The sequence below is a fragment of the Artemia franciscana genome, chromosome 2 (genome assembly GCF_032884065.1).
Source record: "Artemia franciscana chromosome 2, ASM3288406v1, whole genome shotgun sequence".
Classification (NCBI taxonomy): domain Eukaryota; kingdom Metazoa; phylum Arthropoda; class Branchiopoda; order Anostraca; family Artemiidae; genus Artemia; species Artemia franciscana.
The window spans coordinates 14,098,811-14,123,145 of NC_088864.1; the positions used below are offsets into that span (position 1 = coordinate 14,098,811).

At 34.5% G+C, this 24,335-nt stretch overlaps 1 protein-coding gene across 7 annotated transcripts in view; it reads left to right on the plus strand.

Moving 5' to 3' along the window:
- Positions 1–24,335, plus strand: part of LOC136037581 (FHF complex subunit HOOK-interacting protein 1B-like) — a 90,979-nt gene that overhangs the window by 12,356 nt on the left and 54,288 nt on the right. For all 7 annotated transcript variants that reach the window (XM_065720333.1, XM_065720310.1, XM_065720304.1 and 4 more), the window contains exons 2-5: positions 7,636–7,857; positions 12,427–12,576; positions 16,568–17,047; positions 20,502–20,747. In XM_065720333.1, coding sequence (XP_065576405.1) covers positions 7,645–7,857; positions 12,427–12,576; positions 16,568–17,047; positions 20,502–20,747 — 1,089 coding nt within the window. In that variant the 5' untranslated portion in view covers positions 7,636–7,644. The remainder of the gene's footprint in view (positions 1–7,635; positions 7,858–12,426; positions 12,577–16,567; positions 17,048–20,501; positions 20,748–24,335) is intronic.

Below are 24,335 nucleotides of genomic sequence, written 5' to 3' on the forward strand. Positions count from 1 at the left end.
GGGTATTTTGCAGAGGGCAGGGTAATCATTCACTCCCAGGGGAACAATGCCATGAACACAATATTTCTCTGGGATGTGAAAATAAAAATGAGAATGTTGATTCTGCTTTGGTCCTCCACATGGTTGAAAATCCTGATCATCTAATTCTTTTTATTGAGGCGACTTCACTTTATCATTTTGTGATTTATCACTGACATCATTCACTTTATCGTTCTGATAACAAGAGACTGAAGTCAGACAGAAAGCCTTTTACACCAAGTAATACAGCTATAGCAAAAACAAAATCATATTCAAACCTTTTACTCCCAGCCTCTTTGCACTTTTGTGGTGTGAAAATTACAAGCCTTCATAAAATATGTCATTAAAATATGTAAGATAGGTAATATACGTAAATTACGTAAAATATGTAAAATACTAATTCTACAGGGGGTCCTTAAAATTATGGTAAAATGCATAAAATACCCAATTTTACTGTGACCAATTTTACCAGTTACAACACTAATGCTACCTGCCTGTCCATTCTTACCTTATGTGAACCTGTGCCTCCAGAGGCACCCAGGGTGCCAAGATGGAGCCAACTATCTTCCCACAGGCCTGATGCTGCCAGAATATCTTCCCACTGATGCTGGATTAAAGTGTTCAGGTTTGGCAGATCTACCTGGTATGTTCAATACGTGGCGTTTCTGGCTCTGTCTCTGAGAACCCAATTGTTGCCAGTAGGCTATTGTAAGCTGGGTATTGTCTATACATAACATATGGCTAATGTATCTACACTGGCAAACTCTTGTAATATCGGTCACTACAGGCACGTAAATTAAAAACTTAAATGTTTTCTTCTAGTTTTATATATTTTGGGAATGCATTTGCAAGTGAATTGATTATTATATTCAGAAATAGTACAAAAAGGAATTGTATAGAGCGTTCATTTTGTCCCTGTCTCAGTTTCATAAATCCTGAATATATTTAATGACCTTGATTTCGGTTTTTAGTCTCTTTTCCTTTGGCTGTAAGTTTTCAAAACACATTTTGGTATCAGTTTACCACCCTCGCTCTCCATAATAAAGCAGTTTAAATTTTGGAAATTACTTTTGAACATTCATATGTTCAAGTACCTTCCCAAGTACCTACTTATATCACACCCAGCCTAAATGTAGACCACTAAACTTTAAAGCACCTTTATTCTTCTTATTTCTATAGTAAAGAAGTGGCTGGAAGAAAAGAGAGTCATACTATTGAAAATTGTGTGAGGGTATTTATAATTTATATAATATATTAATAAATCAGGATTGATTTAAGGTATGACACTCAAATATTTTTGTCAGCTCTCATTTGACCTATATATCTATTTCTAAAGACTATTTCTAAAATATATCTATTTCTAAAAGACTATTTCTAAAAGACAAGAGCTTAGAGCTCATATGACACTTGTGACGAGGCAAGAAGAGCTAAGAGCCAAGAGATCATATGCTATGAGCTCTAACAAAATTCTATAAATCAATATATTGATTTAAAAGGAAAATCAGAGGCTTAATGCCGTTCATGATTTAATATAAGAGCTCTGAGTCACTATGTCCTTCTAAATATCAAGATTCATTAAGATCCGATCACCCACTCGTAAGTTATAAATACCTCATTTTTTGTAATTTTTCCTCTCCCTTTAGCCCCCCAGATGGTCGAATTTGGGAAAACGACTTTATCAAGTCAATTTGTGCAGCTCTCTGACACGCCTACCAATTTTCATTGTCCTAGCACGTCCAGAAGCACCAAACTCGCCAAATCACTGAACCCCTCCCCCCCAACTCCCTCAAAGAGAGCGAATCCAGTACGGTTCCGTCAATCATGTATTAAGGACATTTGCTTTTACTATCCACCAAGCTTCATCCCGATTTCTCCACTCCAAGTGTTTTCCAAGATTTCCCCCTCTAATTCCCTCCAATGTCAAAAGATCTGGTCGGGATTTTAAATAAGAGCTCTGAGACATGAATTCCTTCTAAATATCAAATTTCATTAAGATCCGATCACCTATTCTTAAGATAAAAATACCCCAATTTTCACGTTTTCCAAGAATTCCGGTTTCTCCATCCAACTCTCCCCAATGTCACAATATCTGGTATGAATTTAAAATTAGAGCTTTAAAGCACAAGATCCTTCTAAATATCGAATTTCATTAAGATCTGGTCACCGTTTCGTAAGTTACAAATACCTAAATTTTCAAAATTACCCCCCCCCCCCCCTAACTCCACCAAAGAGAGCAGATCCGGTCCGGTTATGTCAGTCACGTATCTTAGACAGGTTTTTATTCTTCCCATCAGTTTCATCCTGATCTCACCGCTTTAAGTATTTTTTTAAGATTTCCGGTCCCCCAACTGCCCCCCCCAATTACGCTGGATCCGGTTGAGATTTAAAATAAGTGATCTGAGTTACGAGGTCCTTCTAAATATGAAGTTTCATGAAGATCCGATCACTCCTTCGTAAGTTAAAAATACGTCTTTTTTCTAATTTTTCAGAATTAACCCGCCCCCCAATAGAGTGGATCCGTTCCAATTATGTAAATTGCGTATCTAAGACTTCTGCTTATTTTTTCCACCAAGTTTCATCCCGATCCCTCGAATGTAAGCGTTTTCCAAGATTTTAGGCTCCCCCACCCCAAACTCGTTTGAGACACGATATCCTTCTAAAAATAAAAATTCATTGAGATCCGATCACCCGTTCGTAAGTTAAGAATACCTCATGTTTTCTAATTTTTCAGAATTAACCCCCTCCCCCCAACTAGCCCAAAGAGAGCGGATCCGTTCCAGTTATTTCAATCATGTATCTAGGACTTATGCTTATTTTTCCCACCCAGTTTCATCCCGATCCCTCCACTCTAAGTGTTTTCCAAGATTTTAGGTTTCCCCCTCCCAACTCCCCCCCACAATGTCACCAGATCTGGTTGGGATTTAAAACAACTGCTCTGAGACACGATATCCTTCCAAACGTCAAATTTCATTAAGATCTGATCAACCGGTTCGTAAGTTAAAAATACTTCAATTTTTCTATTTTTTCCGAATTAACGGGCCCCCACTCCCCCCTCCAGATGGTCAAATCGGGAAAACGACTATTTCTATTTAAACTGGTCTAATCCCTGATACGCCTGTCAAATTTCATCGTCCTTGCTTACCTGGAAGTGCCTAAAGTAGCAAAACCGGGACCGACAGACAGACAGACCGACAGAATTTGCGATTGCTATGTGTCACTTGGTTTATACCAAGTGCCATAAAAATGACTGAGGTACTTAGATGTGAGTGTCCTCTGGGGGGGGGGTAGAAGGGAGGTGGATACTTGAAAATACCTTCAAGGTAATCAAAGAGGCCGTGGATTCATTCCTGAAAGTTTTATTCACCTGGCTGAACTACTTTCTAAGAAAGCAAAAAAGCCAGTGATCTAGAATTTTACTGAGGACATAATTTTATTCAACATTAACATTAATTTTATTCAACATTATAATTCAATTTTATTCAACATTATAGGTATATTTTTTATGGGATTTTCTGAGCTCTATTAACAAGAAATGAATTGAGTTAATGCTTACAGACCAAGGACTATTTGAAGGAAACATTAACAACTTTGTTAAAACAATTGTAAATATTTATCTATCTTATTCCAAAAGTCATATTGATTCAGAGTCCCCCCCCACCCCATGGATAAATATACAGCACACTATATGACTATGTTGTTCTGATTATATGTTACAATAGGAAATAGATAACACTTGTATAAAACAGTTCATGGTAACGAACTGAAGTAAGGAGTGACCCGGTTCAATAGTAACCGAAACTCTAAAAAATGGAATTTTGATACCAATAGTTACATCAAAAGAATCGCATTTTAATGCTGATTTTAAATATATAAGTTTCATCAAGATTAGTCTTACCCACCAAAAGTTACGAGCCTGAGAAAATTTGCCTCATTTTAGAAAATAGGGGAAAACACCCCCTAAACGTCATACGATCTTAACGAAAATCAGATTCAGCGTATCAGAGAACCCTATTGTAGAAGTTTCAAGCTCCTATCTACAAAAATGTAGAATTTCGCATGTTTTGCCAGAAGACAAATCACGGATGCGTGTTTATTTATTTTTTTTCCAGGGGTGATGGTATTGACTCAGTTGTCCTAGAATGTCGCAAAAGGGCTCGTTGTAACGGAAATTAAAAGTTCTAGTGCCCTTTTTAAGTGACCAAAAAATTGGAGGGCACCTAGGCCCCCTCCCACGCTATTTTTCCCCAAAGTCACCGGATCAAAATTCTGAGATAGCCATTTTATTCACCATAGTCGAAAAACCTAATAACTATGTCTTTGGGGACGACTTACTCCCCCGCAGTCCCCGTGGGAGGGGCTGCAAGTTACAAACTTTGACCTGTGTTTTAAATATAGCAGTGGTTACTGGGAAGTGTACATACGTTTTCAGGGAGATTTTTTTGGTTTGGGGGAGAGAGTTGAGGGGAGGGGCTACGTGGGAGGATCTTTCCATGGAGGAACTTTTCATGGGGCAAGAGACTTTCAATGGAGGGAGCTCAGAATTTCCTAGCATTATTTAAAAAAAAATGAAAAAACAAATATGAAAAGTTTTTTCTACTGAAAGTGAGGAGCAGCATTAAAACTGAAAACGAACAGACATTATAACGTATATGAGGGGTTTACCTCCTCGTGATACCTCGCTCTTTACGCTAAAGTATATTTAGTAATTACAACTACTTATTCTACGGCCTTTGTGATTCAGGGGTCATTCTTAAGGAATTGGGAAAAAATCTAAGCTTTAGTGTAAAGAGCGAGGTATCGACGAGGGGTGAGCCCCCTCATATACGCAATAAAAACATACGAATACAGAAGTTCGCTACGTAAGTTAATTCGTAGGTTACGCATATTTTTACTGATGAAAAACGTTCGTAAAAAATTAAAAGTTAATGTTGCCTTTTCAAGTAATCAGAAAATTGGCTGGTAACTACGCCTCCTCCCTCGCTTCTTTTTTCTCAAAATCTTCCGATTAAAACTATGAAAAAGTCATTTAGTCAAAACAAATTAATATGCATATTTCGTTTTAATTATTGATGTGCGGAGAGGCAAGATCAAAACATGCATTAATTCAAAAACGTCCAGAAATCAGACAAAAAAAAAACAAACAAGTTTTTTGAATGAAAGTAAGGAGCGACATTAAAACTTAAAACGAACAGAAATTATTCCGTATATGAAAGGGGCTTTTCCTCCCCAATGCCCCGCTCTTTACGCTAAAGTTTGACTCTTTCTCTAAACTCTACCTTTTAAAACAGTAAAAAACTTTAGCGTAAAGAGCGGGGCGTTGAGGAGGAAAAGCCCGTTTCATATACGGAGTAATTTCTGTTCGTCTTAAGTTTTAATGTCGTGCTTACTTTCATTTAAAAAAACTTGTTTTTTTGGTTCAATTTTACAGCAAGGAAGTCTGTCCAAGCAACAAAGAAAAGAACAGTGTAATTACAAAATATAATGGGAATGTATAAAGTGGATTGTGAGTTGTGTTTGTCCATCAGGGGGAAAGGAGAAAAGTGAAGGAACACACCCTTAGGAATGGGATAAGGGAGTAATTATGATTGTTGTGAAGTGGGTTAGTTTACAGAACTTTTTATGTTTCCTCCAATGGCTCCCAGTCTTTAAGTATTACAAGAGTAGAGAAAGGATCCTGAAACCACCTCCACAGGACATAATTTAGGCCCTATGTTCATTCCTGAAAGTTTCAGGGCTCTTATGTATCTTTTGTTCAATTTACTGAAAAGTAACGAAACTCTTAAAAAACGGAATTTTGATTCTAAAAGATACATCAAAAGAATTGGATTTTTATGCTGATTTTAAATATAGAAGTTTCATCAAATTTAGTCTTTGTCATCAAAAGTTATGAGCCTGAGAAAATTTGTCTTATTTTAGAAAATAGAGGGAAACACCCCCTAAAAGTCATGGTATCTTAACGAAAATCACATCATCACATTCAGCGTATCAGAGAACTCAATAGCAAAAATTTCAACTCAATAGCAAAAATTTCAAGCTCCTATCTACAAAAATGTGGAATTTCGTATTTTTTGCCAGAAGACAGATCACGGGTGCGTGTTTATTTGTTTTTTTGTTTTTTTTCCCCCCAGAGGTCATCGTATCGACCAAGTGGTCCTAGAATGTCACAAGAGGGCTCATTCTAACGGAAATGAGAAGTTCTAGTGCCCTTTTTAAGTGATCAAAAAATTGGAGGGCACCTAGGCCCCCTCCCACGCTAATTTTTCCCCAAAGTCAACGGATGAAACTTTTGAGATAGCCATTTTGTTGTGCATAGTCGAAAACCATAATAACTATGTTTATGTGGATGACTTACTCCCCCATAGTCCCTGGGGGAGGAGCTGCAAGTTGGAAAGGTTGAGCAGCGTTTACATACACTAATGGTTATTGGGAAGTGTACAGACGTTTTCAGGGGGATTTTTTTGATTTGGGAGTGGGGTTGAGGGGAGGGGATGTGTGGGAGGGTCTTTCCTTGGAGGAATATGTCATGGGGGAAGAGAAATTCAATGAAAAGGGCGCGGGATTTTCTAGCATTACTATAAAAAAAAACAATGAAAAAATAAACATGAAAAAGTTTTTTTCAATTCAAACTAAGGAGTAGCATTAAAACTTAAAACGAACAGAAATTATTACGCATATAGGGGGTTCTAAAAATACTTTAGCATAAAGAGCGAGGTATTTAGGAGGAGATAAATACCTCGCTCTTTATGCTAAAGTATTTTTAGTAATTTCAACTATTTATTCTACGGCCTTTCTGATTCAGGGGTTATTCTTAAAGAATTGGGACAAAACTTAAGATTTAGTGTAAAGAGCGAGGTATTAAAGAGGGGACAAACCCCCTCATATACATAATAAAAATATAAGAGAATAATAGTTTGTTGCGTAAGTTAATTCTTAAGTTACGTATATTTTTTAGTTATAAAAATGTTCGTTAAAAAATAGAAGTTCTAGTTGCCTTTAAGTAACTGGAAAATTGGAGGGCAACTAGGCCTCTTTCCCAACCCCTTATCTCTCAAAATCTTCTGATCAAAACTAAGAGAAAGCCATTTAGCCAAAAAAAAAAGAATTAATATGCAAATTTCATTTTAATAATTTATGTGCGGAGAGCCAAAATCAGACATGCATTAATTCAAAAACGTTCAGAAATTAAATAAAAAAGACTAGTTTTTTTTACTGAAAGTAAGGAGCGACATTAAAACTTAAAACGAACAGAAATTACTCCGTATATGAAATGGGTTGTTCCCTCCGCAATCCCTCGCTCTTTACGCTAAAGTTTGACTTTGCCACAATTCTAATTTTTAAAACAATTAAAAACTTTAACGTAAAGAGCGAGGGATTGCGGAGGGAACAACCCATTTCATATACGGAGTAATTTCTGTTCGTTTTAAGTTTTGATGTCGCTCCATACTTCGAGTAAAAAAACTAGTTTTCTTATTTAATACGAAAAAGGATCCAGTAAACTTAAAATTAGATAGAGGACCCTTTGCTGGTGTAAACATACAATGTACACATATAGCATATGACATGAGCTACTCCTATAGATCTGTAAGCTAAACTATTTGCTAATTTAATCTGTTCCAGAATTAAGACATGAGCTGGCTGAGCAGGTCAAATTTGAGAGCAAGTATTAGAAAAAAAATATCAAGTGCTGTTGGAAATACAAATCTTTATCAAGACTCGGGAGGTGGAGGAAATGAAACTAATCAAAATGGGATATCAAATAAATACAATGGAAGACCTGACAGCTTTGAAGATTTTTGCAAGAATATACAAATTTGTTACGAGATTGTTGGAAATACTGAGGTATATTTTCTTTTTCTTCTGATTTGCTTTACCTAGTCCATATTACATGATCGAACTATTGTGTGGTATTTAGTTATTACAAAATAGTAAATATTTAATTTCATGCATAGAGTGATATATTTATTGGATGAAAATGCTAGGTATATCCATTGCTGGAAGCATTAATGGATTTTTTTTTCTTTTACCTATTCAATATTTTTACTATTTGTTTTTCTGTGGTTATGGGTTTTCATAGTTCTTAGCTAATTGTAGTCAAACAAAAGATATAATTATTCTTTTTTTGATTGAATGTATTTTGTATATACTACTATTACTAACAACTTGATCCCACAATAAGATGTAAAAGGCCCACATAGCTGTCCATCATGCTTCTCCTCCACCCAATCAGTTCAAAGATTCACTCTTTAATCCCTTGCATGAACCTCCAGTTTTCTTTAAATTCTTTCACATGACCTCTCCTCATCCTATTTGGAGACAACATGCTTTTAGTTTGGCTTCAGATGGATGGCCACAAAGCAGAACTATTTATAATATCACTAATCCTAGCCTAGCTATCCAAACTTTCTTTTTATTGTATGATCAAACTGTATTTTTGTTGTACAGATTGTTTTTCATATTTTATATCATTTTTGTTTGTTTTGTTGTTTTTATATTATTCCATATTATATTATTAACTTATTATTATTTAATTGTATTATTTTATTATATATTATTTATTTAATTATATTATTTTTATTATTTAACATTATTTCTCTATGTTTTATATTTATATATCTATTATTGTTTTTTTATATGTTTTGTTATACAGCTTATTTTTTTGTGCAGTCTGTCAAACGACTGCATAAACCTGCCCTTACACAATTGCTCTGGAAAAGACCTAGGGTATCATCTTCAACCCTGTGAAGCACAAAGCAAAAATTGACCAATTTCATTACCATGGCTTCCAATATTCTGTTCTTGGCATTATGTTAGAATTCTCAAAATCCCTTTTCCACTGAAAGCAAACACCTCCACCTCATTTAGTTTATAGATTTATTACAATATAAAACAGATATTATAAATTCCCAATATGTACTCGTTAATTAAAATTAATATAATTGATGAAGTATTTTCTTTTCGTTTTTTCATGCCTAATGTTTTCACTATTTTGGTGACTGATAGTTTTGTGGGATGCTTGTTATTTAGATGCTTGTCCCTGCGATCTGACATTGTAAACTGAGGGCATTAAGTTTCACATCTATAGTGGTTGAGTTATCACCATTGGCTTGTATAATTCTATCTTTTTTCTGATGCAGAACTGCTTATGTGTAGAAGATACAACAAAAAACCTATCTGTTCATATCAAATTGGTTCATTTAGTCTATTAAGAGGCAAAACTGGAAACATCGGAAGGGATAGAATCCCCTTCATTTTGTACAAACAGATGCATATTACTATGCCTCAGTTGAAGGGTCTCAATGCAGCCATTGGATTTTTTCTGATTGAAATTTGATTGAAATTTTCATTGAATGATGTTTTTGTTTTTTTTTTTCATGAAAATGATGAGTTGATTGAAAATGATGAAATCTGAAATTGTCAAATAAGCTCAAAGTGAGATTTAAATATCAAAATTGGAAACACTGTCTAATAGTGCCAAAAAAAACTGATATCCATAATCTTATGCAATATAGAAAGCGTGCCTGAATAAGAGAAAAATAAACATTTCTTGAATGTGTAAAAGAAAATACCATTGAATTTCTTCATATATTTACTCGACTAGAAACCTTAGAACATAACTAATATAGATTTTTACAGATACAAATTCAGTTTATGCAATTAGATTTTAAAATTCCATCATTGTGTTTTTGTTCCTTCTTCCAGGTTACTGACAGTTCCTGCTGAAAAAAAAAAACAACAACAAAAAACTAATATCCAGAATCTTGTATGAAAGTGTGCCTGAATTAGAGAACAATTAAGATTTCATGGATGTTAAAGACATTATATTAAATTATTATTATTAATTACGAGGTTAAATTAGAAATAGTCTTTTCGCCGATTCGATCATCTGGGGGGAGCGGAGGAACAAGATAGTTGAGAAGAATTTTATTTGCCAATAAAACAAATGATTGTTCTTCTTAAGTATAGCTTGCTGGTCTAGTTGTATGATTCTCGCTTAGGGTACGAGAGGTTTCAGATTCGAATCCTGGACCACCCCAATTTTACTTGAACAAGATCCGAAACCAGATGCTTAATCAATATTGCGATCGCTGAAAGTTGGCAGGCGCATCAGGGACCCGACCAGATTGAATTAGAAATAGTCACTTCTCTGATTTGACCATCTGGGGAGGGGGGGGGGGAGTGGAAAGACGGTCGATTCGGAAAAACTAAAAAAATGAGGTATTTTTAACTTACAAACGGTTATCGGTTCTTAATGAAATCTGATATTTAGATAGACCTCGTGTCTCAGAGCTCTTATTTTAAAATCTGGGCTGGATCCGGTGACATTGGGGGGAGTTGGAGGGGGGAAACCGGAAATTTTGGAAAACGCTTAAGAGTGGAGAGATCGTAATGAAACTTGGTGGGAAAAAGCTCTTGGTTCTTCCGACCTTGTCACAAGTGCCATAATCATGAGCTCTTGGCTCTTGATCTCATTATGGGAGATCAAATTTAAAAAAAAAAACAACAATTTTTCTACTGAAAGTGAGGAGCGACATTAAACACGAACATAAATTATTCCGTATATGAAAGGGACTGTCCTCTCCTCAGCGCCTCGCTCTTTACGCTAAAGTTTTTTATTGTTTTAAAAAATAGAGCTGTGAGAAAAAGTCAAACTTAAGTGCAAAGAGTGATGCGTTGAGAAGAGGACAGTCCCTATCACATACGGAATAATTTCTGTTCGTTTTAAGTTCCTTACTTTCAGCATAAAAAAACTTGTTTTTTTTTATCTAATTTCTGATCGTTTTTTAAATAATGCCAGGAGATCTGACACAATCTCCATGGAGAAACCCGCTCACCATGGAAATATTCAGTCCTGGTTAAAATTTACCCCGTAAAATTACTCTTAACTACTCCACGCGTAAAATTGAGACGGAAAAGAAAAAGCAAAACATTATAAAAAAAAAATTGTATAATAATTCTGGCAAATTCCCGCAGTGTATATTTTCCCCTGATAAGTTGACTCCCTGGAAACTTCCCTCCCCATCGAAGCTTTCCCCGTGGAAAAACTCCCGGCAGAAAATATGCCCCCCCCCCCGAAAATGTATGCACGCATCCCAATAATAAATTCTGTGAGTAAACAATGGGCAAATTTTTAAACTTAAAGACCTTTCCCCTGCGGCTGTTGGGGGGGGGGGTTATGTTATACCCAAAGGCGAAGTTATTGCGCTTACGAAAATATAGGGTTGATACGACCATCCTCGGGGGAAACATACAGAAAAAAAAACAACAAATAAACCCGCATCCCTGATCTTTTCTCTGGCAAAAAATAAAAAATTCCATATTTTTTGCAGATAGGAGCTTGAAACCTACACAGTAGGTTGTTATACCCAAAGGCGAAATTATTGCGCCTTTCAACTATGATGAACAAAATCGCTATCTCAAAATTTTGATCGCACGATTTTGGAAAAGAAGTGGTGGGGGAGATGGCCTAAATAACGACGAAGACCACACTGCCTTTCCATCACACACACCAAAAACAAGAAGAACAATAGGGTTCTCAAGACAGTGGAAACAAATTAGAATGAATATTTCGGCCCTATGTCCAAGGGCTGTCCTCAGCAATACAGATATATAATAAAAAACAACTTACAAGAGGATAAAATCAATAAAACTAAAATGAACCGTTTTTCAAAACAGTCCCAGCATCCTTACCTCAGCGAAGTTCCACCAGAACTCATTTTAGTGTCCAATTGTTTCGGTTACTTTAAAAGGACACTAGAACTTTTAATTTCCTTTCGAATGAACCCTCGCGCAACCTTCTAGGACCACTGGGTCGATACGATCATCCCTGAAAAAAAAAACGCATTCATCATCTTTCTTCTAGCAAGAAATACAAAATTCCACATTTTTTCAAACAAGAGCTAGAAACCTCTACAGTATGGTTCTCTGATACGCTGAATCTGATGGAGTGGTTTTCATTAAGGTTCTATGACTTTTGGGGGTGTTTTCTTCTTTTTTCAAAAATAAGGTAAATCTTCTCAGGTTCGTAATTTTTGATGGGTTGGACTAAACTTGATGAAACTTACATATATAAAATCAACATAAAAATCCATTTCTTTTGATGTATGGAGTCGGTTACTATTGAGCCGGGTCGCTCCATACTTACAGTTCGTTACCACTAACTGTTTGAAACCTGTAGAAACCTATTGGAGGTAGGAAGGCGCAAGAAGAAATGCAATGTCGTATTCCGTATTGAAAGTGGGAAAATTTTACTTTACTATTTTTAGGTATTTGTTACTTTGCTTGAAAATTTAGTAACATTGATAAGTGAATTCAATGGCTGTTGCTTAATTTTCATTTAAAGATTCTCAATAACTGTTATTTAATTGTTTACAAGTAAAAAGAAAAATAGAGTTTTTCTTTGTTTTGCAGACGTCTAGTGGCTGTCCAGCATCGAAAGGCTATACTAGTACAGTATTAAGATGTTTAGTGTCCTTGATCTCGAGCTTAGCAAGTGAATTGAAACAAAGTAGCTCTACTCAATGTTTTGATATGGTCATTGGAACAGACATCATTGGAAAGGTAAGTTCATTTTGTCTGTTAAATTAAAAGAACAAAGCTAGTTATTTGTCAAAAATAGGGAGCAAATTCAAAACAATAAAGAGAAAAATTAGCTGATGTCAGACCTCATCATGATGGCAGCAGTAGCTGCAGCCTTGTGAAGAACCATCCACGGCCAATAGTAAACAAAAATTAAAAAATGCGTTTTATTAAAAACTGATTATCGAGAAAAAATTGTCAGGTGCAGCTAGACTAGTAACTATTATCTCGATTAGTCTTAATTTAAATCGTTGTTTTGAAAACAAATTTCTGCTAATTTCGAAAAATAGCCAGAACGCCTAAAAATGGCGTTGAATCGTAACAATAAGCACACCATTGAAATCGCCATGACCCAAAACTTTATGGCTTGGAACAACAAGGAAAATCACTTTTGTTTCATGGGTAGTGCTAAAAAGAAACTGAACTAACTGTGAATAAACAAATGAGAGAAAACTTGTTGTAATTAGAAAAAGCAGTGAATCCAAACCCGAAAATTTCCCAAAAAGGAAATATAATTTTTAACTAAAAAGAATTGCTTTAATTGAAAGTTTAATTTAGGTTTTTAATTTTCAATACAATTAAAAGGAAGCAACCTCTAGTGAGTTCAGGATACTTAACGTATATGCTAATTTTGGAAAACCCAATTATTGAAAAAAGGTTAATTGAATTATCAACAATATATTAATCAGTAATTATGTTTATATTCATCAATATAGTTAATAATTGTAAACATAATGTATTTATCAATATGTTTATTGATATATATATATATATATATATATATATATATATATATATATATATATATATATATATATATATATATATCAATATATAAAAATATTGTAGTTATCTATAATATAATTATCAATAATTGTGATTAATGGAGCATACGAGTCCGATCTGTGAGGAAAGATGGGGACGGTAGTATAGTAACTTTTTCTACGATTGGGGGATACATTTTTTCCAAATTTGTCTGGGAGGGGAATCGTCCATAGAACCACTCTCAGGGGGGAGTCCCCTACCCTCCTCTCATTGTGCACAGACAAGCATATGATAATTGTAGGGGTTTGCAGATTGCACTAAATAATTAAGTAAAATAATGTGACAGCTAATTGGTCAAAATAGTCCGTAAAAGTGAGTGATTAAATGTTTCAGATTTAACCGTCTCTACAGTTGAGGAAGTTACTATTTTTTGGTTCAGTAATTCTATTATCAAATGTTGTCGTATTTCTTGTGGTTTTGCAGCATTTAGTTATAAAAGGATGATGACAAGTTGAATAATAACTACTAAAATTATGAATGGTTTTTCAACCAATAAAACTAAATAATTTTATTTTGTGAATTAAAATAGTTTCAATCTGTATAATTTCAGTTAATTTTTTTCGTGGCAACAATTATCATTATAGCAGAAGACTCATGAAATAATATATTTGCACTTAAATGCAGAAGAAAGGTGGAATATGGAAAAATTTATTTTTGTAAAATTGTTCTTGGAATGGAGGAAAATGACTAATAATTGTTTGCTTTTTATCATTAAAGGCTTTTAGCTGGAAGTAGAAGGTGGTGCCAAACCCCCTTATTTGATTTCAATTTTATTTTAGTTTAAATTGATAATGGTGCAAAACCTTCATTTTAAATTTTTTGTTTATACTTTTTTTATGCATTTTTGTATACATTTATATTTTTTTTTGGTTATACAATTTTTTGGTTTGTTTTTTGGTTATATATTTTTTTGGGTTATATAATTTTTTGGTTATACATTTTTTGGTTATCATTTTTAAATTCAATTTAAGTTATTTATTCAACACTTTTTTTGGTTTTGAGAAAAACTTCATGAATTCTCATGAACATGAATTCTCAACCTGTGAGTATTCATGTTAAAAAAAATTGAGCCTTCCATTCTGCTAGTTCTCTTGTTTTTTTATGGGTTATTTATAGATCTGTGAAAAAAAAAAAAGGAAGGAAGGAAGAGGAGCCTTCGAGAAACTTGGACCTAGAGACTTTTTAAAACCTGTTTTTTACCCAAATGACCTAACGGCGTTTTTCAGCATGGTGTTTTTACTTTTACCCATAAAAATGATGATTGTTTACTTAAGGGGAGTGGTGGATTACTTTAAGCTGATTAGATTCGACGTTGCCACAGCCGAGAACGAAGTGTTTGTGATAACTGGCTGAGCAGTTGCTCTAGTCCATCAGTCAGGCTGAACAATAATAGAAAAATAAATTTATAAAGGAATGAGGAAATTTGATATGAAAAAAAATCTAGAACTTTCGCACATACCAATATAAAACGTTTGAACGAAAAGTCCATAAAGAATAAAAGCTAAGAAATTGAAAAATGATTATCAAATATTAAAGATATTTTATTTTACGGGAAAGATGGTTAAAATCCTAAAACATAAAGATATGAGTAGACAAAAGACCCCCCCCCCCCCCAGATACCCTTCTTGAGAATTTTAGTCCTTTATAAGCAGACTATTCAAGAATAAAAGCTAAGAAATTAAAAAAAGACTATCAAATGCTGAAAATATTATATTTTATGGGACAGATGGTAAAAGTTCTAAAACTGAAGGAGATGAGTAGCCCAAAGACCCCCTGCTTTCGAATTTTAATCCTTTATAAGGAAATAGTGTTTTTTTTTATATTTTCAATGCAGCAGTCATGTGAGAGAAATAAATGTCTGGGGTATTTCGGTGTTAACTTGTATGCTTGAATGTTGAATGTTTTTTAAGTACAATTGTGCTGGGACTTACTCAAATTGGCTTCTAAAAAATCAATTTGGCAAACAATGTGTTTGACACTTTTCTATTCTGGTCCTGAATTTTAGTGAATATATCTGGGAATTTGCATATTTAGGAGTTGAATAAGTACAATGATGTCATAGCACAGAAAAGTGCAAATACTGATTGGAATGGTTTTAAATTTTCTTTTGAGAATTGCATTAAAACATGGTGCAAAGGTATATAATTTATCGCAGTCACGTGTTTAATTGCTTTCTTTCTCATCATTTATAGCACAAAAAAAATGTCTAGTGGGGTCTTGTGGCCCAGCCCTACCCCCTGAAATCTTATTTTGTTTGGATATATAGGTCTTTCGTATTCAAATTATCAACAACAAAAAATCTGCGTTCCTATCATTGCCCCCCCCCCCTCGAGAAAAAAATCTTGTGCTTGCGTTAGATAAGGTGCCACCAGCTGGTAAAAGCGTAGTTCTGACCTCAAATAGACATGGTTTGCCTTAAATTCATCAACTATCCTAAAGTAGATATCATCAGTGCTTCCTGGACACTTCCAAGCTGCTGAGAACTTGGTATATCTTCTTTTTTTGTTTACTAAAGTAGATATCGTCAGCAAACCACTTATCTTGAATTCGAAACATAGGCATCAATATACAAAAATTTAGGAGGAGGGTGAGTTTGTCTATTTGTTCAATCAAAATACCACAAAAAGGCCTTTTCGCTGAAAATACCCCCAGAAAAAGGTATTTTTTCAGAATCTTGGCAAGGGGGAATCTAGTGCCCTTCCTCCAATTGTCACTACTACTTCCAAAAACTGCTGAAAACTTCGGGTTTTTCTACGCAGTGCAGAGAAAAACTTAAATGTTCTGGTGGTAGATAACATCTGAATTTTGATGGTGCTGGTGAAAAGATTTTATATCAGTAAAAGTTGCATTGCCGTACTCAATGTCTTCAAGTTTTGAACGATTCACTCTGTAAAATTCAGCGAAGTGAAATGTCGTACTTTTGCTATTGCTGTGTTTATTTAAGTTTCAAATGTTTTTTTTTTTAACAAGGCTATATTTTGTTCATAAAAATTCAGTTTGAAAATAAATTGACAAAAACCTTAGTTAAAAGCTACTGATAAATTCAACTAATTTCCAATACAATTTTCAATTTAGTGAATTCAATTAAATATAACTCTTGGATTTTTTGCTAGCATTTGTTCCGTTTTTTTGCATTCTTTTTTTCTAGATTGTGTTATGGAGTCAAGCATCCGGAGAGTACGTACCAGAACTACGAGTTGAGTTACTCAAAAGCTATGAAACTCTTCTTGTCGCTGCTGGTGCCAAACATGACTCCACTCCAAGTGAACCTGTTGGTCGTGAAAGTGCCTTATTATTGCAGCCGTCAATTTTAACACCTTTATTGACATTACTACACACGTGCAGTGAGAATGGACAACTATTAGAAGTTGAAAAGCGTCTAGTGTCATTGTTGAATTTGTTAGTTGTAGCTGTTATTAGGGACCCTGGTTTGTTGGATTGTTTTTTTGAACCAGCAACGCCACAAACAAAGCCAGGGTTTATTATTTTTGAGTTATTAGTGCCATTTGTTCATAGAGAAGGGTTGATTGGGCAGCAGGCTCGGGATAGCCTTATACTTTGTCTTTCTTTAGCTAATGAGAGGTCCTACATTGGCTATTATATTGCTGAACATTCAAACTTTAATCCGGTAAGTTCATTATTTCATGCAATATTTTTTTTTTCATCTCCCAGTATGTGAGTTATTCAGGCCTAAGAATCAAGACAAGACACTACAAAATTGTAAAAATAATTATGACACGAAAGTCTTCTATGGTTGTTTCTTAAACGAACAAATTTACAAAATTGGCAAATTTTGGTGTTTGAAACCATATTAGAGATAGGATTGACATGGTAATGCATACTCAGTCACATTGTCGCATCCTACTTGTCCCATCAATTCTGTAGATGTAATACTTAGATTTTGAGAAATACTTTTTTGCTATTTATATTAAAAGAAAAGAAATTGTAGTCTTTATAAAAGAGATTATAACCAATATTTTATATGATTTGATTATTTAGAAATAATCAAATCGTGACTGATTGTCATTTTGGAAATATCTTATTTTTCTAAGCAAAATTTTGTCTTGTATTTACGGCATTGTGGTTAGTTGTTGGCATTCAAAGTTGTCTGGTAAATTTTCCATTACTTTTGCTCTAGCCTCAAATGTCAGGAGAGGGCAGGAAACAATCCATAGATGAATACTATCCAAAATTACTAAGGATTATTGTTAAAAAAAAAAAACATTAGGAATTCCCTTATTCTTTATGATATTACCCTTTGTTGCTGTTTTCATTGAAAACAAAAAAAGTCTTGTCCTCTCCACTCTAGATTTTGAAAAAATCTTCTAGTCCATCATTGTTTTTAGAAAAAATCCCCCCCCCCCCAGATTTACCTGAATAGGCATCACTGCGAGGAACTCCAAATAACATAAAAAATGTAAAACTTTTTCAGAGCACCTTTTCTTGTAATTTTAACCAAAAACAGAAAAAAAAAATATCAAAAACACTTTATTTTTCTTTATTTTTTTGAAAATGAAGATGATTGTGTAGTTTAGCTTCCCAGCAATGAACATGTAAACACCACCAGGGTATAGCCATTAATCAAGGAAATTTTATGTTTTAAGGCAATTGCCAAGTTTTGGCATCAGAATTCAAAGCTATTCTATGTAAGAAATTTTATTCGCTAGTGAGCTCTTATTGTGAAGATAATTGCCAAGTTTTTATCTCCGAATTTAAGCTATTTAAGCAACAATTATGCCACTAATTTAGATGTTAATTTGTTATTTTAACTTTGATATCCTCCACTGGAAGCTCATAAGCTGTTTTTCTACAATCTTTTAAGTCTTCTAGACGCTTCTCCTTTAAATTCTGTTTTTTATTAATGGAAATAGAAAAAATCACATAGGAAGGGTCTGGAGAATGCCCATCCCTAGTAGCCCGAAGCGCGACCCAGACACTGCCATATGTGCTCGAGCATTATGGTTATTGACCCTCCTATTATGTATTTGTTGCTATGTTATCTGCTCTCCTACTTGCCAGAGTTCAGGGCGTTTCTTCTGTACATCATCCTAAAAACGTCTTAAAACTTTAGAATAAATATGTCAGTTGATAGTTTGTTTTGGGGATGTCCACTGCATTCCTGGTTTGCATTGCTTTGAATATCGGAATATCACAGATATATATCACGAATATTTAAATGCGTACTTTCCCTTTGGTTATTGTTAGGTTATTTGGTTATTGTTTTTAGGTTTATTATTAGATTATTTTTTTAGGTTTTGGTTATTTTAGACCGGTGCATATGGACACAGTCAATACTTTTAAGAGTATAAAGGGATGATCTGATTAAGGTGGTTTTGTACTATATATAGGCTATAATTTGTTTCTATGGTGGGGAATTTAAGATGTGTTTTAAATTTAGAGGGAACTCTTCTCTCCTTTTCTGTGCAATTATGTAAGCAAATATTGGAGAGGGGGTGTAGGGCAAGTTCTTTGAAGAAGAATTCAGGACCACTTCTACGTCCAGGGGAATATTGAAAAAGTAGGTTAAAATAAAAAAAAAAATCAGACTATTTTGCCTTTTCGTAATATTCGTTGAGTCTCTTTAAAATCCTCCTAACAAGTGATGTGGAGTTCCAGAAAAATTATTTTTAGCGAAGAATAGATTTCAAATATGTATAATAAATTTCGAAGGCCACTTTCTGCCTCCTGGTGTACATCTCAGAGCACCAAGTGGGCCACGAAGTTCCTCAACGCATGGCAAACTTCGCCATCCATAGCATAGACCCCGCAACACTTGGCTCAATTCCGCCACGCTTGACACGCGCCACCTGATGTGCAGGATTTTTGAAAGTCGGCGATCCTCGATAAATGTCTCCTTTTCTTGTTTTTCTCCCTTTTTTTTACACAACCAGTGAAAAGTCCTTAAAATTGAAGAACGTATAAAGCTATTTTGTATTGAAGATAAGCGGAACTGGGATCAGTGTTGTTTATTTTATTTGGCCAAGACAGATACTACCGTTCAATTTAAACTGGTATTGATTTCTATATTAGGCTATAGACATAGGCATATAAAATCACTTTATTTTGTGTGTGTAAAAACTTACATTTGTATAGAATTTAGGCTACTCTGTGGCTTGCCTGTTGAAGTTGTTTAATCAGGATTTATAATTTTGAAATCTGAATATATGCTATCTCCAAGGTGCTCGCAAAGGGCCTCAGCTTGCTTTATTTTTAGTTTATTGAGAAAAATACTCTTGGGGAACAAGGAATAAGAAACTACTATACAATTAGTTTTCTGTGCCTAACCCTAATAGAACCTAAACCTAATCTATCCCTAACTCATTTATAACTCATGAAAAAAATATCTAAAAAAGAAAGAAAAAGTCTAGTTTCAGGAAAATTGAGGTTAGATCCAAATAATTTGATCTTGTTTGAAACCCAAGGTGTTAATTAATTTAAATTAATATTATTTGAATATTTCTTGTTAAAAAAAAGTCCTCCAGTGTGTCAATTGTAAATAATTTCTTAAACCACACTGCCCTTCTATTCACTTAATTTAACAACCCAAAATATTGACAGAAAATGAGCATAATATTTAAACAGAACAGTGGACCCCCCCCCCCCCTAAAAAAGCTGAATAATAAAAATCTGGATATTTTGATTCTACGTCTGGGATCATTCATCAATGGGAAAAAAATGAATTAAGCTAAATTAAACACAATGTATACAAAAATTTTTTTTTCACTGTTTTTTTTAAATATTATGCCCGTTATCTGTCTATATATTCCGTTTTTTAATTCTTTTGTGAATAGTATAAATTTTATTAAAGCCGTTTTAAAATGCCAAAGATTCCCTTACCTGTTTTGTGTACTCTTGGGAAACAAGGAGTGAGAACTTGGGGTAGTTGGTTTACATGTGTACAGCCTTCGGCGTATCCAAGATTTTTTTTTCGGGGTTGGGGAGGGTTTAAAATTTTCTTTTTTAAATGTGTCAATTTTTATTTTTTTGATCGAACAAATATGTCGGTGGAAAGGGTTCAAAACCGGTAACCCTCCTGGATATGGCCTTGTGGACAGCCCTTATAAAATGGCTTTGTATTTAAGGTGCTTGCCACTGGGCTCAGTGGTCTTTATTCAGCTTTACCAAGACAACTATCGGAAGGTGTGGAAGATCGTGGTTGGCTCTCAACAGAAGATATAAATTCCATCCCTGAGTTGTCCTCTTTTGTTGCCTCTTTGGAATTTTGTAGTTCTGCACTGATGTCTTGCTCAGACCCAATATCTGAACAGCTGATCGAATATGTATATCAAGGATTTTTAATACCTGTTATGGGTCCAGCTTTACATCAGGTAAGTCTAACTCCATAATTATAAGATGTTTTATTTATTTCCATGTCAAGGTATACCGTGGTCCTTAAAAATAAGATTGCTTTCAATATTATATTTACGTTTTTTTTTTATTGTGAACTACCCCTCCGAAATTCTTAGAAACAGGGCTTTTTAATTCTTGCTATCAAGACATCTACCATCAGTGGTTGTTGGATCTTGGCCAAACTTGGCAGGGAGTAAGAGGTAGTGTCCTCGCTATGGTTTTTGAGGGATTGGGATCCAATCAGAATTCTGAGGAAGATGGGAAGGGGTTTAGTCAACTGTATGCAAAAGGATCTACTCTATTTTCAAATTAACTTTACTGTTGATTTTTAAGTATAGTCTCACAGGAGGAGAGATGTTACATGGTAAAAATAATAGAAAACAAAACTCTTACTTTGTGTTGTTTCAGCTCCTATTCATTAGGAAAAGGAACGCTAAATGCTTACTGGACTGCCCGGAAGTGCCGTGGTTTGTATGATTCTCCCCCTAAATTCAAAAATTTAATTGGTTCGACTTTCGGCCACTTCCTGTTTCCATCCATATTCGAAATCTATGGTAGCCTCTTTGGCTACCATATTTCAATTTTTGGCTACCTCAATTTTTTAGTATTACTTTAGTGTTTTACTCAGACCCAATAAATTATATGTATCAAAGTTGTTAGTACCAAGTGGGAGCCAAGCTTTACATTAGTCAAGTTTAACTTTTGACTAAAAGAACTTTTAACTTTACTAAGACAATTTCAGGTTCCAACGTGATCCTTAAGAATAAGATTCTTTCAGAGACAAATTTGTATTTTTTTTTTTTTTTGCTGACATCTCTTGATTTTGAAAAACTCTAAAACTGAAAGATCTTCTAAAAGGGAATTTAAAGGGCCCTGATAAATCAGCACCATAGACATGTTATTAGTTAACTTACTGCTAACACTTCTAAGAGTTTACGCCGGAGTACCGTTACGGAATACCGAGCCGCGTGAGGCCAACACAGCTGCGCACGCTCTTCATCAGCCTTTAACTATCCAAAGCTTCACTATTTGCCCCTTCCCTTGAAATTCTCAATTCCTTTAAATTCTTTCTTATGACCCCCCCCCCTTATTTGGAGACGCCTTGGTTGGTCTTTAGCTCCAGATGGATAGCCAAAAAGAACTCTTTGGTAATGATTGGAATGCATAATCTTTGGGTAATCGAGTATCCTTCATATACAAAACGTTTACTCTATACATATTTCGTATGGCACCATGACAAGAAGTAGGGCATATAAAATTATTACGGTAATAACGTTGTATAAAGATCCTTGTAGTTAAGGGAAATATAGGGGTGGCCGAACCAAACTCTTAAATATACAGATATTGCCTTTTTTAATACAAAAATAGACTCAACTGTCTGTCATAGTGTTTTAAGAAGCGACAAAACCATATTTGGTCTTACCCACCTAGAACCTGTATACCCATTGTAAACTAGGCATGTACCCGTTGACAAGGACGCTAGCAGAATTTTTTATGTCCGGTTATAGTAAGTCTGCGATATTTTCATGTGCGTCTGCAACTATTTAATTTTTTGCCAGAAAACGTCATAATTCTTTGAATGCTGTACAATTTTGTGTTTCTTATATTTTGCTTTCTTGGAAGGAGGCTGAATTCCCCTACCCTCTTCTATGGGTGGACTTACTTGTAGGGTGCATAAGGCATCGGTTTGTATATATGCCATGGATCAAACGTTTTTTTTTTGCACTTTTGTTTATACTTTATATTTGTAGATTAGTTTATATTTTTTTACCTTTTCTATCTTTTACTTGTTATTCTTTTGAATAAACACTTCGTCTTTTTCACTTGCGGTCTTTTCCCTCGATGTTGTTATGCAAAATTGCTGTGAGTATGCCTCCAAACCTTCTTTTGCAACTACAGTATATATTTTGTTTTTGCCATACATTGTTAAAAAAGTTTTTTATTTATTTTTGCGTGCTTATTTTTATAATTTATTTTTTAATTGTATAATATTTCTAGTTTTGTGATCTTTGTTTCAAATTTGTTTTTGTTGCCGTTTGCGGTTTCGATTAATAACCTGTTCGTCTCTTGATTTGCTGTACAAAAGAACTGTGATTAGCACTTAAACGCTTTTTTTGCGCCTCTTTAAGCCAACAATTACAATCAACCGTTTTTTTTAAACGACTTGTCTCTGCTGGCACCGGCTATTGTAATAGGAAAAGTTTTCTTTTTTGTACTCATGATCTCGTTTTTGTTAAGTTTTTTTTCTTCGTGTTTTTGTTTTCGAGACTAGTAATCGAAAAAGAGTCATTATCATCCATTACAATTTTACGCTATGATACAGTCTAGTTTTCACGCTATAGTTACCAAAACCTTTTACACCTGCCATTTACAATCAAAGTAGCAGCGTTGCCAATCTTTTGAAATAAAAGTGTACCAGTTTTCCGACTAAAATTGTACCACAAAGGATTAATTTATATCATTTGGACAGTAGGTCAAAAATTTGCCATTACATAAAACATTTCGCTGTACTTGGACAGATATCCCAGTTAGAAAAAGAGCAAATAAAACCAAATACAATGGACAGTTTTCATTGTACCTTCCCATAGCTAGTTGCGTCTATGATGAAGGTGTCAATTTTAAAGTGAAAAGTCCATTTTCTGATATGTTTTTTCTCACACTTTCATGGACTCAGTTCTAATTCGCGTGTACTCCAAGATGTATCAGTTTGTTGTTACAATGCTATAAGAATTTCAAATTTCAAGTCATAATATCAATATTGTATATCAGTTAGATTTTCTTTGGCTAATTACTCTCAGCTTTTATTGTATAAAGCAGAGGAATGAAGGATTCAATTTTAGTTGGAACTCCAAGAGTCTGTATCTTGTCGAAAGTTAATTTTTGAAGCTGTTCCACATTAATCCCCAAAAAAAATCCCAAAAAAATTGGAGGAGGGAGTTGCCCCACTCCACAATGTCCCTTTGCAAATTACACCTTTGGTTAACTGTTCTGTCACAGTATAATTCAGATCTGTCATAATTGTACGTCATATGCCAGAGAGCTGAATCCCTATCCAGGTAAGGTGGAGGGTTGGTTTCAAAGTACGAAGGAGCATTTTCTTTTGTGAAACTTACGGGAAGGAACTTTGAAATAATCTGAGGAAAGGAATTTCCCGTGCTAGTATCTGTTTCCGACTAATTTCTTCCTGTTCCAATAAGGTATCCAAAGACGAAAAATCTCTTCTTTATTTTAAACCACACAAATCGCAACTAACAAAGTGACTCAAATTGAAGTTCATCACAGTCCGAGTTCAGTATCTCGGCACTCATTTACGCAATCACACACAGACAAAGACGACATGAAAAAGGATTTAGCTAGAAGTATAATTTACGTAGGCGATTCATGACAGTATCTAATACATTTCGTATCTAACCCTTGGACATTGCTTTTTCTTAAATTGCATCAGATTTCAAGACATCGATGCAAAAGATCCGCATTTGAATCCTTTGCAATTTCTGCTGTGCCTGCACGCAAGTGAAATGTAGTACCCCCTCCCTCAAAGATGGGTCTCTCAAGAAACGTAAAAC